The sequence below is a fragment of the Mirounga angustirostris genome, unplaced genomic scaffold, assembly GCF_029215605.1.
Source record: "Mirounga angustirostris isolate CCGP_5_RB_7025 unplaced genomic scaffold, mMirAng1.0.hap1 SCAF_2, whole genome shotgun sequence".
In the NCBI taxonomy this organism is placed as follows: domain Eukaryota; kingdom Metazoa; phylum Chordata; class Mammalia; order Carnivora; family Phocidae; genus Mirounga; species Mirounga angustirostris.
Window position 1 is genome coordinate 136,682,131 of NW_026991710.1, and position 13,592 is coordinate 136,695,722.

Sequence of the window (13,592 nt, forward strand, 5' to 3'; positions counted from 1 at the left end):
GCATCATTGTTCACTTTGGTATGCAAGCTAGAGACCTAGACATTATCCTTGACCCTATCCTTTCCATCCCATGCATATGTAATCATTCATCAAGTTGAGAGGATTCTGCTTGTGAGTTATTGTCCAAATATGACCAGTTCTCTGTATTATTACTATTGTTCCTTTAGTCCTGGCACTATCACCTTTAACCCATATTACTGTTAAGAGTCTTAATTCTCACTAAACTCTGCTATTTTTCTCAAAAAATGTCTTTCATATACTAATGATCTAATATCTATGAATATTAACATAATATTCATATTTCATTGCTCTGATTATTAGATGGTTCCAATAAGTAATATTTTTATTATAGCAATTGTGATTTCCTAGAAAATGATTTTTCCTTATAATGTCATTATTAAAACTATATCCTATTAAGAAGGGTTTCATATAAAAAGAGATGACATTTTGAGTATAATCATGAATAGTTAGGCAATTTAAAATAAGTGTTCCATGTTTTTTTTTAATATTTTAAAATTTTAGACTCCTAATTACCTACTCTTTTTAAGAAAGGAGAGAGAACTATTATACAATTAGTTTCAATATAAATGCTCACAGTTGATGCATTATACTTGTAAAAAACTAATTATTTCATGCCTAGTAGAAACACATCTTTTTTTGGATCCTTCCACACATAAAGATCATTTTGAATTCATAGAGATTTATTTAAGTGTGACATTAGAACTTGAACTACTAGAATACATATATATCTTGAAATACATGTATATAGTTTTGGGAACTGCAACTCATAAGGGTTTAATGGAATTTGAAGAATCTATCAGAATTGCAAACTCCTCATTTCATACAATTTTAGACTTGGAACTAGAGTCAAAACAATTTATAATTTAACTCTCAATTTATAATTTAACTTATAATTTAAGAAAATAAAGTACATAGCATTCTCCAAACAAATATTATTTTCTGGATAGCCAATTGCACCATTTTTGCTAGCTAGAAATAAAAACAATTAATTCCTAAAATCAATAATCCTATCATGGCACTTTATCATCTTAATTGAGTTTGACTACAAAAATAAGTAAACATAAACATTTATCTGAATATCACTTTTGAAACTGAATGCCTTAATTTAGTGTATGGTCATGTTTGATGGCAAATCATTTAGATTTACCTACAGATTTAAAATGAAAATGTAGTGTTCCATGTAAATCAAACAATCAAACATTTTAACTTAATTTTGAATGGGAAGAAAATAAAGTGCTGGTTCCTTGTATGTTAATTCAAGTCCTTGTGATTAATGATGGCATTGTTGACTCATTTTTAATTGTGTAAGAAACCTTTGCACTGAAAAATCTACATGCTTTACGGAAAATATTCAAGACAACAAAATGCCTGGGTGAAAGGTGTTCACCATCTGACCAGAGGATTTAGTATTTCCTCTAAGTATTCAAAACCATGTCACTGACTTCACTTAAAATTTATTTGATCCCATTAAATAGATTTCCAAATTTGTTAATCAAACGAGGCATAATTTAGAATATTTGATACTAACACTGAGGATTTATTTTAAATACCTTTTTAATAATGCCAAAAATTCTGGAGAAAAAAATTAATACCATCCAATGCCTATTGTAAAATATTAAAATAATTCATCTTTTCCAAAAAGGAGGGGGGGAAAGGCTATTTTACAGAAAGCCTTATACAGTTGATGATGTGCTATTTTTTACCTTTAACCTTTTCTTGTTTGCACATTACCTTTTACTTTACTTTCTTCCATTTTATTACCCATGGCAGAAAGAATGATAAACTGGAACTCCAAAACTCTGTATCTATCAGGAAATAATTAATGGATCAAGAGAAGGTTGGTTGTTTTTTGTTTTTTGTTTTTTTTTTTTTACTTCTCTAGACAGTTTATTCCTCTGTACATTCATTTAGGGACTTTTTTCATTTTCTGGGTTTTGTTTAGGAACTACCTGGAGGAATCATTCTGGATGTAAAAAAAAAATTATTTTTATCCATACTAGATCTGTCATTTTTGTCATTGTCTGTCTGAGATTACATATTCCTAAGGGAAAGAAAAACAATCTTTTTAAGTTGTTTTAACTATCACAGCATTCTATACACATGGGTATTTAATACATGATTTTTGAATAGATTGCTTTTCTCACTATTGTTACACATTTTTATTCATGAAACTACCGTAGTATTTTATAATACAGTGACTTTTTGAAATCATGCCATTATAAAAAACCTGTCACTAAACTTCACAAGACCAAAGTGGGTTTAGTTGTAAAGTATTATAATAGATGGGAAGAAAGAAATAGATATATATTTCCTATTGAAGACGTATAAATACCTCTTGTTAATGCAGACACAATCCATACAAATTAATTCTGCTATCTCTGAGGGATCGTTGTATAGTTTGATGACCTGTTTGAATAAGTGCAACACTGAAAATGTAATACTTTCCAGAAAATTGCTTGGTGAGACCAGAAAGAATATTAAAATATTCCATATAATTCCAGCATTACTTAGAAAAACATTATCTCCTCTAAATGATTATGTGAACATCATTTTACCATTGTTAAGGGTTAGTTTTGCAATTATACAAAAAGAAAAAAAAAGATCATAATATGATTGCTGATTGCCAAGTGCTTTCGTTACCTACTATCTCTTTATGACTTAGAATATTAAAAATGTAGGCCTTTTGTGTTATACATAATTTTGACCTAATGGCAGATATATTACAATATTCATTAAGTTCATTGCATTTGCCAAAAATAATTTCCATAAAATTGTTACCATATTACCTTCTAATAGTTAACCCAAATCATATAGATTTTTTCCCTTTCAGCTTCAACAGTTCCTAGTATAATGTAGCTCCTTCATAGATAAAACTTTACTGTTTTCTCTACTGAATGTTTTTATTGATGATACAGATTCCTGAATTGCAGAATTTTCTTTATCAGAACAATAAACTGATCCACCTTGCCTTCCTTAGCAACATCAAATCATATCTCAAAACGCAGTATCATTTTTTCCCTGGAATAGGTACAAGCAGCAATATTCTGGACAAGATTCTTATTTACTGATATTGCCAGGAATCATTATTCAGTTTTTGCTGTGCTGTCATAAAAATAACATATTATTTATACACTACTTTTATTGTTTTAGTTTCTAGCTCCACCATTTCATTACCAACAATAACCTTATTTTGAATAAAAATTCTACACAGACATCCACTTAATTATCTTATTGATGCTTGATCAATTGCATACCATTAAAAATATTTTCTGCTCTTGCTACAAGTTTCAATTACTTTTATTTAGTCAAATCCATGTATCTGCATAGTGTAAGGGTGAGGGATTGGAGTTGGTAGATTAGACTGCTTGTTTAATAAAACAAGTTAGTAAAATAGCAATAATAATTGAATATTTTCATAGAATTTCAGACCTGGAACAGATCTTGCAGTTGAATTAGTTTCTGTAAATACCTGAAATGCCACACACTTGAGTTTTTATGTATGCTATTCTTTTTGTCCAATTTCCCATCTCCTGTTCCCCAAAGCCCATATCCATTCATCCTGGAGACTAATTCAATAGCTACCATCTTCAAAAATTCTGTTTGATTTCTCAAACTGGAGAGTATTTTCTCAATTCACTTAATATTTCATGTAGGTCTTTTTATGATGTTGATCCCTTCTATCTGGCACATAGCATTTATATAATAATGTATTAGGATGGTATGAATATAATATAAATATAAAACAATATAAACAAAATTTCTTCCTGATAAACCATAATATCTTCTCCTTGCCACCGTGAGCATACAAACTAATGCCTATTACGGAGTAGAGTTTAGTGGAAAACACATAGACATCATAGTCTGACAGAGGTTTAATTATAAACTCAGCCACTTAGTTCTTAACTTCTCTGTGCTTCAGTTTCTTCAAACAAACACAGAATAATAATAATACTGCTTTCTTGTTGTTATCTTTGAAATATAGTTTCACCTTGTGACATACTTTTAAGGGATTAACTGTTTATAGAGTCATCCTGCCTTGTTATCCTGCCTTTTAATTTAAAATGGAAATGCAATTTAATTAAATCTGAAGAGCATACTGATATCTTGCCTTAAAGCTTTGTAACCTGCAACTATTTCACATATATTATTTTGCTTGTACCAAATATTACATAACATATAATTCAATGTTTAATATAAAATTATCATATAACAAGAAAATTTCTATCCTTGTTTATATGAATTTTCAGAAATTTAAGTAATTTCCCTAATATCAGACCACTAATAGAGGGCAGAGGCATAATACAAAAGAGATCTTTTCACACTAAGTACATATACTATTTCCTGCCTTTCTGGAAAGCAATATATACATATATATATATATATATACATATAACATATTAAAGATATATGATAGATAGATAGATGATAGAAGATAGAATAAAAATACTGGTTTCAGTGCTAAATTAAATCCTGTTGAACTTTGATTCTTTGGTGATTTTCAAAACACCAACCAGTTAATTTAATTTTTGTGCACATCTCCTAAATCTTTCCTTTCTGGTTTTTGTCCCCTAGTCTTTCCTCTTTGAATTATTTTTAAAAAAATAACCTGGTAGACAACTTTTTTAAGCCAGAGAGATCATCTTTATAATTCTCTTTTATAAAGCCCATATAGTCAATTGTAAGAAGTCTTTAAGCAACTGAGACATATATAAATTATTCCAAAGTACCTTAACATAAATACAATTATCCTTTCCTATGCTTGTTAACATAATACAAACTCTATCTAGTAATCTACTTTAGTTTCCCAATAGTGTAGAAAAAAAAAAAGTCACTGCATAAATAATTAAATTGTTTTTGATATATGGTGAAAACCAGTCAAGCGCTGCTCCTACTCCAAACCTTAGAAAAAACATTGTGGAATTAATGTTTTCAAATAAAATCAGGAAGAACTGATTTCTAGGGTTATCAAGTATTCCCAGTTTTTCATTTTGGAATTATTAAACCCCTTAGCTTTTACATATGTTTCAACACAGTTAAGTACTTCAATTATAGTACTTATATCACTTCTCTTAAAAAAAACAGCTTGTACTTTGAGATCAAGCAAACACACAGTATTGTGTAAAGAAACAGGAAAAAGAGCAAAGAAGAATTAGAGAATGCATATTATACTCACGGAATGTTCTATAAAGTTCTTCAAGAGCCAGGTGCTTGTCAGAGTCAAAATCATCGTATTTCAGTAGGTCATACAAAGTACAATCAGAAAGATCCTTGCCAAGTTCTTCCTGTTTTATCACCTGACAAGAAAATTAAGCCATATGATTATAATCATCTAAACATTTCTATAGCACAATTAATTATACATAATAATCATTTAATAAATCATTTTGAGTCTGCAGTAGGGCAAAGAACAGAACCTATGAAAAATACAGATTTTCGGTCACTGGACAATTATTTTTAACTGTTCCAAAGATATAAAGTTAAAAAGTTCAGATAGGTACTTAGAATTTAGTCCAAACTTTCTAACACAAAATTTTCACAGTAGGACCCAGAAAAATCTGAAATTTACAAGGACATTTTGTATTTCACTCATTTTCTTTGCTCCATTTATACTGACTCAAGGAAATATCTCCACATGAAAATTGCCTCCTACGTCTCAGTGACCTCTGTCAAAATAAAACAGGGCTCTTTCTCAACAAAAATAGTGAGATCGTTTGTTCTAAGTTTCATCTTCAAAATATTTGTGAAAAATGAAGTTAGATTTTTTTTTCCTTCTCTGCCTAAACTCCTCCTCAGCTGGAAGTTAAGCCGTTTGGGATTGTGCATTAACTCTCCCCGTCACAAAAGAGCTATTAAGCAAATGACTGTTTCCAGGAGCCAGAGAGGATTAATGCACCGATTGATGGTGAAAATCTATCCAAGTGTGGGTGAGAAAAATCATCAAACTGCTTTTCTACTCTGTGCTCTGTCCTATGGACTGAGGCTGTAGCTTTTTTATACTCTACTGCTTTGACTATTGCCTCTTAAATAAAAGAGCTCCCCAAGATTTTTCAAACATTTCTATCCATCCGGGGGGCTGCAGAGCTGCGTCCATAGCTTTTCCTATTCTCCCGCATATAAAGGCAGTCCAGCTGCGCATCAGAGTATGTGTTTTTTTAAAAGGCGGTGCCATGTAATGAGAAAATGCAGGCTCTTGAAGTCAGCCAGCTCTGGGTTCCGTTTCTGCCAATGCCACTTACCAGTTCTATAATTTCTGGCAAATCATTTAACCTTTCCTCAATTAGAAATTGAAGATAGTAACATTTATCTCAAATGGCTGTCGTGAAGATTATACACACGCACACACGCAGGCGCATATACACACATAAACAGGCACACATATACTCACATAGAGTTAGATGCAAGGCAACATATAATGTGCACTCAAAAGTAATCATTTAAAGTCAAAAATAACGATTTTTTAAAAAATGTGATGTGCTTCTTATTCAAACAATTCACTGCTGATTTCCACACCAGCTTGCACAAGCACTGCTGTGTATTCACGGTGTATCACTATTTTTGATAAAGCAGTATGCTTCAGACTTTCTTTGTTAGATCAACGGCGGATTAGTGATACTAACTTCTAAATATTCTCAGATGCTATCAAACTAGTTTTTTTTAGAATCCTTTGGGGAACACTTCCATATTAAAAGTTCAGTTACACCTGAGTGTGGATGAGCTGTAGAGGCAGCTCTGAGGATGGAGTTTAGCACAAAGGTCACTAGAGCCCCAGCCTGCTCCAGCCTCCAGCCACCTGAGCACTGCCAAGCAGAACTGCCACACGATATTGGGTTATCTACTCTTGCGTAATGTATTCGCATTTCATTGTTTAAGCTGATATTCGCTGCCTTAGGGGGGGAAACGAGGCAAAACATTTATCTGCTTTAATTGATCCATATAAATAGATATTGTTGAGAGGGAGTATTAAGCCCTACGCTCTTGCACAGTCCAGCTGGAAGGATTAACGAAACTACCTAATGGCTGAAGCCATCTCTCCTATAAGCCTAATGAGAAAACTAATACTGCTTTTCTATTTAGAAAGCAACAGAGCTCTCAGTCATTCTCCATCTGTTATTTGTTAGACATGGAAAATTACTTTTTCCCGGGGGTTAGGGGGACAGTGTATTTCATCTTACCTCACTATGCTCTTCTTAAAGATCTACAATGCAAGCATTGTAGTAATTTTAAGGATGCAGTGACACCAGGGTTTGGTCAAGTATTTTAATAATATTTTTTAGTGGTGTTTATTCTCATACATGTTCATAAAGAAAAGGAGATGGAAAAACCTGGAGAAAATCTTCATCATTTTCTGTCTCATATTTTCTATTTTAATAGTTTACTCAAATTAAGTCATGTATTAGACAAAGAGAATGAACTTCTACTTTTTTTTTTCTGAATGTTGGCATAAGACCAGCTTGATCTTGATTTGATCTTGATCTTGATTTGATCATGATTATACAACTTAAGCTGGACGTGCTGTTTTAATGAGTATGCATGAGAGAAGCAAATGGTCCTGGCTAAATGCTTTCTAAAACAAAAAACAAAAAACAAAAAAAAACAACTCTGTTCACCTATATTGGATCATGTCCATGTACGGGAGAGAGGTAACTTTTCTCATATCATCAATATTTCAAATACATGTTTTCTCCATTTTTTGGTCAAAAGCAGCCTACTTAAAACATATTTCCTAGTAACTTCTCTCTTTTAGGTTTCCTGATGGATCTGTGTATAGTCCAGGGTATTCCAAATGAGGGCGATACTTTCCTATGACCTTTCAACCAGCATGGAGAAATTGCTTTAGATATCTACGGTTTTGATAACCTTAAAGTAATGAGTGTCTGATTGTCTGCAAGAAAGTATGATAGAAAATAAGCAGATTTCCTTCCCAAGTGCACAGTAATACATTAAGCATTCTCTGACACAGAGGATGCAAACTTGTAGGGCTTTCATAGTTGCCAGCATGTCTTTTATTTATGTCTGGCACTGGTTCCAAAAACTTCCCAGTCTAGGCTCCTCAAAACACATGTTATTTCTGGACTAGTGGTCATGACAGAGCCAGACTCAGTGAATATATTGTTATCTAAGTATCCTACAATGAAGCTTTAGTCAAGGAGACCACTCATAATTTTTTTTTTTGTTATCTACTGTAAAATATTGAGTATGTTTCCCAAATTTATCAGTGTTTGGTGAACTCTCTAAGGCTAAAAGACAATTAAAGAGTCTCACTTTCTTTAATGATCAAAAATCAGGTTACATGAATCTTGGGCTCCACAGAGATTAGTGTCAGTGTGACAAAATAGAAGTATTAGTAGAATGTCTGTCATCCAGGGAGCTCAGGTATATACAGCATCCCAGAGGGGATACATATTTAATTTCAAAGTAATAGAACTGTCAAGGTTGTACGAGGAATTGTAATAACTCAGGGATGATTCAGTGTTTTGATATTATATTCTTTTTTGTCCCGAAACAAAAAAACAAAAATAAAACCAAAAAAAAAAAAAAACCCTGTCCCTCCCAAAGTAAACTATTCTCCATTATTCTCCTTCATTTGTTTATTTAGATATCTATTCAACAAATCATTTTTGACTATCTACTATGTGTCAGACTCCTAGACTCTGAAAACAAGACAGACAAAAATCCCTCCCATGTGTAACTTATATGCTAGTAAAGGGGGGAAAATAAATATATAATATATAGCATGTCAGACAATAAGTTATTTGAGGATAAATAAAACTGGAAAGAAAAAAAGAAAATGCCAGAGGTGGGTGAAGAGGATTGTCTCCCTGCTGTGGAGATGTGTGAATATTAGTTTTCTGGTCATATATCATGACTTAGAAATCAAAGACTATTATACTGACTCTCATAAAAGAGGTATAATACATAGGATCAATTTTGATTGTCTCAAGTCAGGTCATGGTGATGAGGGTGAGCGAGGACAATGGAGTAGAATCTTCCAGTTCTGTGTCTTTTTCTTTATTCTCCTTGGTGGAGACAGAAAAACAGCAACTGTAAACTCCTAGAAAACACACCAATCATTTGTTCAAGAGCACATCAGAGGATGAGCTCTTCCTCACCCTTTGCCAGCTATTCTTCCTCAAACTAATCATGACCATGTCACAATAACAGTGATCTCAGTAGATCAGAGCTCAGTGGTCCTCTGTTTTAAAGAAAGTACATCACATTTGTGAAGTTGAGGAGAAGAAGATATATTCACTCTTTACTTGACAAATGTGTAGACTGTATCAAAGCTTAAGGGGTCAGGAAATAAATATACTTTGTTAGAAATACATATTCTTCCGGCGTTATCTTTAAGCCTCTCCTACATACTTGATACAGATGGGTTGGCTTCTCTACTAGTTGGTTCTCTGAACATCTCCTTGTACACTAGCTTTCTGCTTCTCCCCTCTCCCTTCCTCCCTCCTTTTGTCTTTCCCTTTTTAACAACCAACATGTGCCAAGAACTGTGCTAGGGGTTGGAGATACGGTAGTAAATAAGAATGACATAATCTTTGTCCTCATGGAGTTAATTTTCTAAAGAGGACAAGTGAGAACAGGTAATCAAATAATTAAATAAACAAGATAATTACAGATTGTCAACAGTGTTCTAAAAAATAAACAAGGTGAAAGGGCAGAGAGTAAATAATTAACATTACAAATTATAATTGTTAATCATATATAACCGATGTTATCCTGAAATAGCTGTATTAGAAGAAAAGGATTACATAAAAATTAATTACATCTTTTAATCTTTTAAGTTCTTTTTTAGTTTTATAACATTTAAAAAATCAATAGGGCCAACATTAATTCTCTTGAAAGACCTGTTGAAGAGATAACATTAATAAGAAGAAAAATGTTTTATTTTTAAAGCATTCTATATGGCTCACACGGATTTTCTGAATACGAATGCCCAAGTTTTAAATGTACTTTAACATTCCAAAGGAAAGATGCTATAAATGATATGTTTAAATGTTTTAAAAACAAAATTTTAATTTTCCAATTGTCTTGTGCATATTATGAATAGCATAAAAAAAAGAATATTTGAAACTCATTACTAATATTTCCAGATAGAATTGAAAGTACTGTTTCTTAATTGTAGCCTCAAGCTGCAACTAAACCTTACAGACCTTACCCTTCTCTGGTAAGTGCTCACTGTTGCTGTTATTACCCCCCTGAAATCTTTAGCACTTGAAAGGTAATTGCCAGCGCTGGGAAGATCTACCTACTGGCATTGCCACTGCCCTTCTAAGTCAAACACATGGTTTTCTGCTGCCATATTTCATCTACCAGAAGGTTTATGGGGCTTTAAAATGTTAAATAGGATTAATTACCATGGAATTTCCTGGAAGTTCTCACTTATCTCCCTTCTCTATCCAGACAAGTGCTTGTTTATTTGTATTTAGTTTGTTCTCACTAAAATACTTTGTATCTATTAGACAAAACAATTCTTACCAATCTTATAGTAAATAAATATGTTGACTAGACACCAGAACCTTTTAAAAAAATCTTTAAAATTGTAATAGGCTTTATCAACTCAAAATAAAGATTAATTGTCCATTCCTTATGTAACAGCTGTAATCATTTTTAAAGGTTGCAAAAACATCATTGTCATGCCCATCCTGATAGCTTAAAAATATCTGGTCTTATTTATTCTTGCTTTTTATTTAATTTTGTAAATGTATTCACATATGGTAGTCATTGAGCAAATAGCTTTTTAAGTCAAATATGTATAACATAATCTAAATCCTGTGAACAAGTAGCTCTTTTTATTATTTTAATAAAGAGTTGGCATGTGTGCACATTAGGGAAATATTTCATTCTAATATGCATGCCTAATGTGAATCAGCTTATTAAGATGACAGAATCTAAATGAAGAAAGAGCTAAATCAATATACTCAATACAGCTGCTTATTTAAACTGCGAATCACAAGGGAATGATTTTGCTTACTTAAATTCTACGGGTGGTTATTTTATGAAATAGGGAGAGGCCGAAGGAGTAGATTTTCTAAGCTGTTAGCACTATTTCACTTTAAGAACCCTATGTTTACTGCTATTAAGTTAAACAAGGAAGCCATTAGACTCAGTTGGTTCTAATGCCCTCGTGCCTATGTAAACAACCCAGAGTCTAAGCCTGTAAATGCCTCAACTTTTCAAAACTGACAACCAATCACAAATAGCCAAGTATGCTTTAAGCTATAGCCAATCAACCATTTCCTTACTTTGCTTTCTCCTTTTCTCTATAAAAGTTTTCCCCTAGCTCCCCTCAGTGGAATGCTTCTTAACCACTTCTGGTTTGGCACAGCCCAATTCAAATTGATTTTTGCTCAAATAAATTCTTAAAATTTTAATATGCTTCAGCTTATCTTTTAACACTGCTAACAAATTCAAGGGTGCCATTCCACCAGGTGAAGTCTGCCTATGTGTCCCCTCATCTTACCCTAAAGATCCAACATTTCAGACCACAGTGCAAGACACAGTTGTCCATTCCCTTCTAAGGGACAATCTGGACAAATTCCTTTGTGTTTCATATCCTGGTTTACCTCTGTGACCCTAAGAAATCCAAGTTTCCCCATATTGCTGTGTACATTTCCTTCTCTGACTCAATCTCCATTCCTTTCCAACTCAAACCCAACATAGTGACCTGCTCTCTGATCAGAAAACTCTCCTTTACCTTCCACTTCTTATAAAAACATGTTCTTTACCACATTAACTTTAAGAAATTCTGGCTGCCTCTTAGGAAAACCATTTGTCTAATAATTTTAACAACTGGAGGCCAATTTTTCTCTCATATCCATTCTACCTCAGCAAGGGAGATGGTCAATAACTAAAGGGCTCCCTACTGGCACTTCTGTACTATTTCTGTTTCCCAAACCAGTCTTCATTAGATAGATAAAAAGATAACAGATGGATGGATGAATGGATGGATGGAAAGAGAGACAGAGACAGAGACAGAGACAGAGACAGATAGAAAAGACCTACTTCTTTGAATCTCAGGCCATTCAGCTACATAATTCTCTCCCATTCACTCCCCATAATTCACAAATAAATTTAGCTGGTGATTCACAATCTTTCTGCTTACCTTAACTCTTAATATTCCCAGCGACTTCAAAATACATATGAATAAACCACCCAGAGCATTTCTGAGCTCCTTTTTTTTTTTTTTTTTTTTTACAACAAATGATCATTAATGGTCACACTTCTAGTGACCTTTTCCTACCTCCCAGACTGGCCAGGAAGAACATACTCATACCTTAGGTCACTTCATCCTGAAATCTTTCCTTCAGGCATCACACATTCAGGTCTGTTTTAGGAAAAATATATGTTCTTAAAACCACAAATGTGTTACTATGTAGCTGAGTGCCTGACTACACTAGTCATATATGTAACACTTGGGGGAGACATCCGGTTTGTGATCATGCTATGAAAAAGTATTTTTTTTATGTTTGTTGAGGCTTTTGCAGTGAGCTATTATTTTATGAATTATACATTGGAATATGATAACCCAGTTTGGAGCATATTGCTATTAGCTTTGAAAATATAATCACAGCTAACACTGTACTTACTATGTGCTAATCATGTTCCTAGGAAGCATACATATTGTAAATAATATAAATATTATATCAAATTTATGTAATAAGTACTATTATTATTGCCAATATATAGGAAGGAAAACTGAGTCACGGAAAATTTCAGTAACTTGCCAAAGGTTCACAAGTAGTTAGTAAGGATATGATTTGAACCCAGGTTCTATAATCAAAGTTCTTATCCACTACACTTGGATCATCGAAAAGATTATTTTGAAAAAAATATTATAGGACTTCATCAATTTAGAACCACTCACTCCTTTCCATCTGAAACAGTCTCTTTTGATCATGCATATGCCATCTTAATCTTTGTTGATTTCCTTTCTTCTGTTATAACCTGTTTTAACTCTTCCAGATCCTCCATTGCCAATGGCAAATCTACCAGTGTGCTACCATCAATTTTATCAACTTCATAAAACATAATTCTTTTGAAAGTCCAAAATTTCACTTTGCTATAAATTTATATCTTATAATTGGGTATTTTTAACATACAAAAACGAGCCTCAGACTGAAAGACTAAATGTGCAGTTACAGATGTTTATGGTAAGCTAGAGTGGTGAAGAGATGGATTGAACAAGATTTATTTCTATAACTGGTCAGTTCATTTTAGCAAATATTTTCTTGCTGTGACAAATTGTTAGCTGTGAAACTAAAGATCCTACTCATTTTATCTATTACATTTTTTATGCATTTTCACTCTCAACTAGAAAGGCCTTTAGGTTCTAATTTACTTGAAAATCTGCAAGAAAAACTCTAGAATATATATTCATTATGTGGAATAAAAATAGAATATGTGCAGCCAGCTTTCATGCTGCAATTGTAGAAACTTAAAGCCAAATTATATTCTTTAATTTTTACTTGTCACTGGCAGTATCTTGGAGTTACATCACATTTCTGCTAATAATAGCTTGTAAATTATTAAGAGACACCACTAAGATCCTTTCCCCTTTTACC

The 13,592-nt window shown here is 32.7% G+C and overlaps 1 protein-coding gene across 3 annotated transcripts in view; it reads right to left on the minus strand.

The window, feature by feature from the left end:
* Nucleotides 1-13,592, minus strand: part of FSTL5 (follistatin like 5) — a 691,608-nt gene that overhangs the window by 347,788 nt on the left and 330,228 nt on the right. For all 3 annotated transcript variants that reach the window (XM_045879364.2, XM_045879363.2, XM_045879362.2), the window contains exon 5: nucleotides 5,195-5,315. In XM_045879364.2, the coding sequence (XP_045735320.1) occupies nucleotides 5,195-5,315 (121 nt within the window). The remainder of the gene's footprint in view (nucleotides 1-5,194; nucleotides 5,316-13,592) is intronic.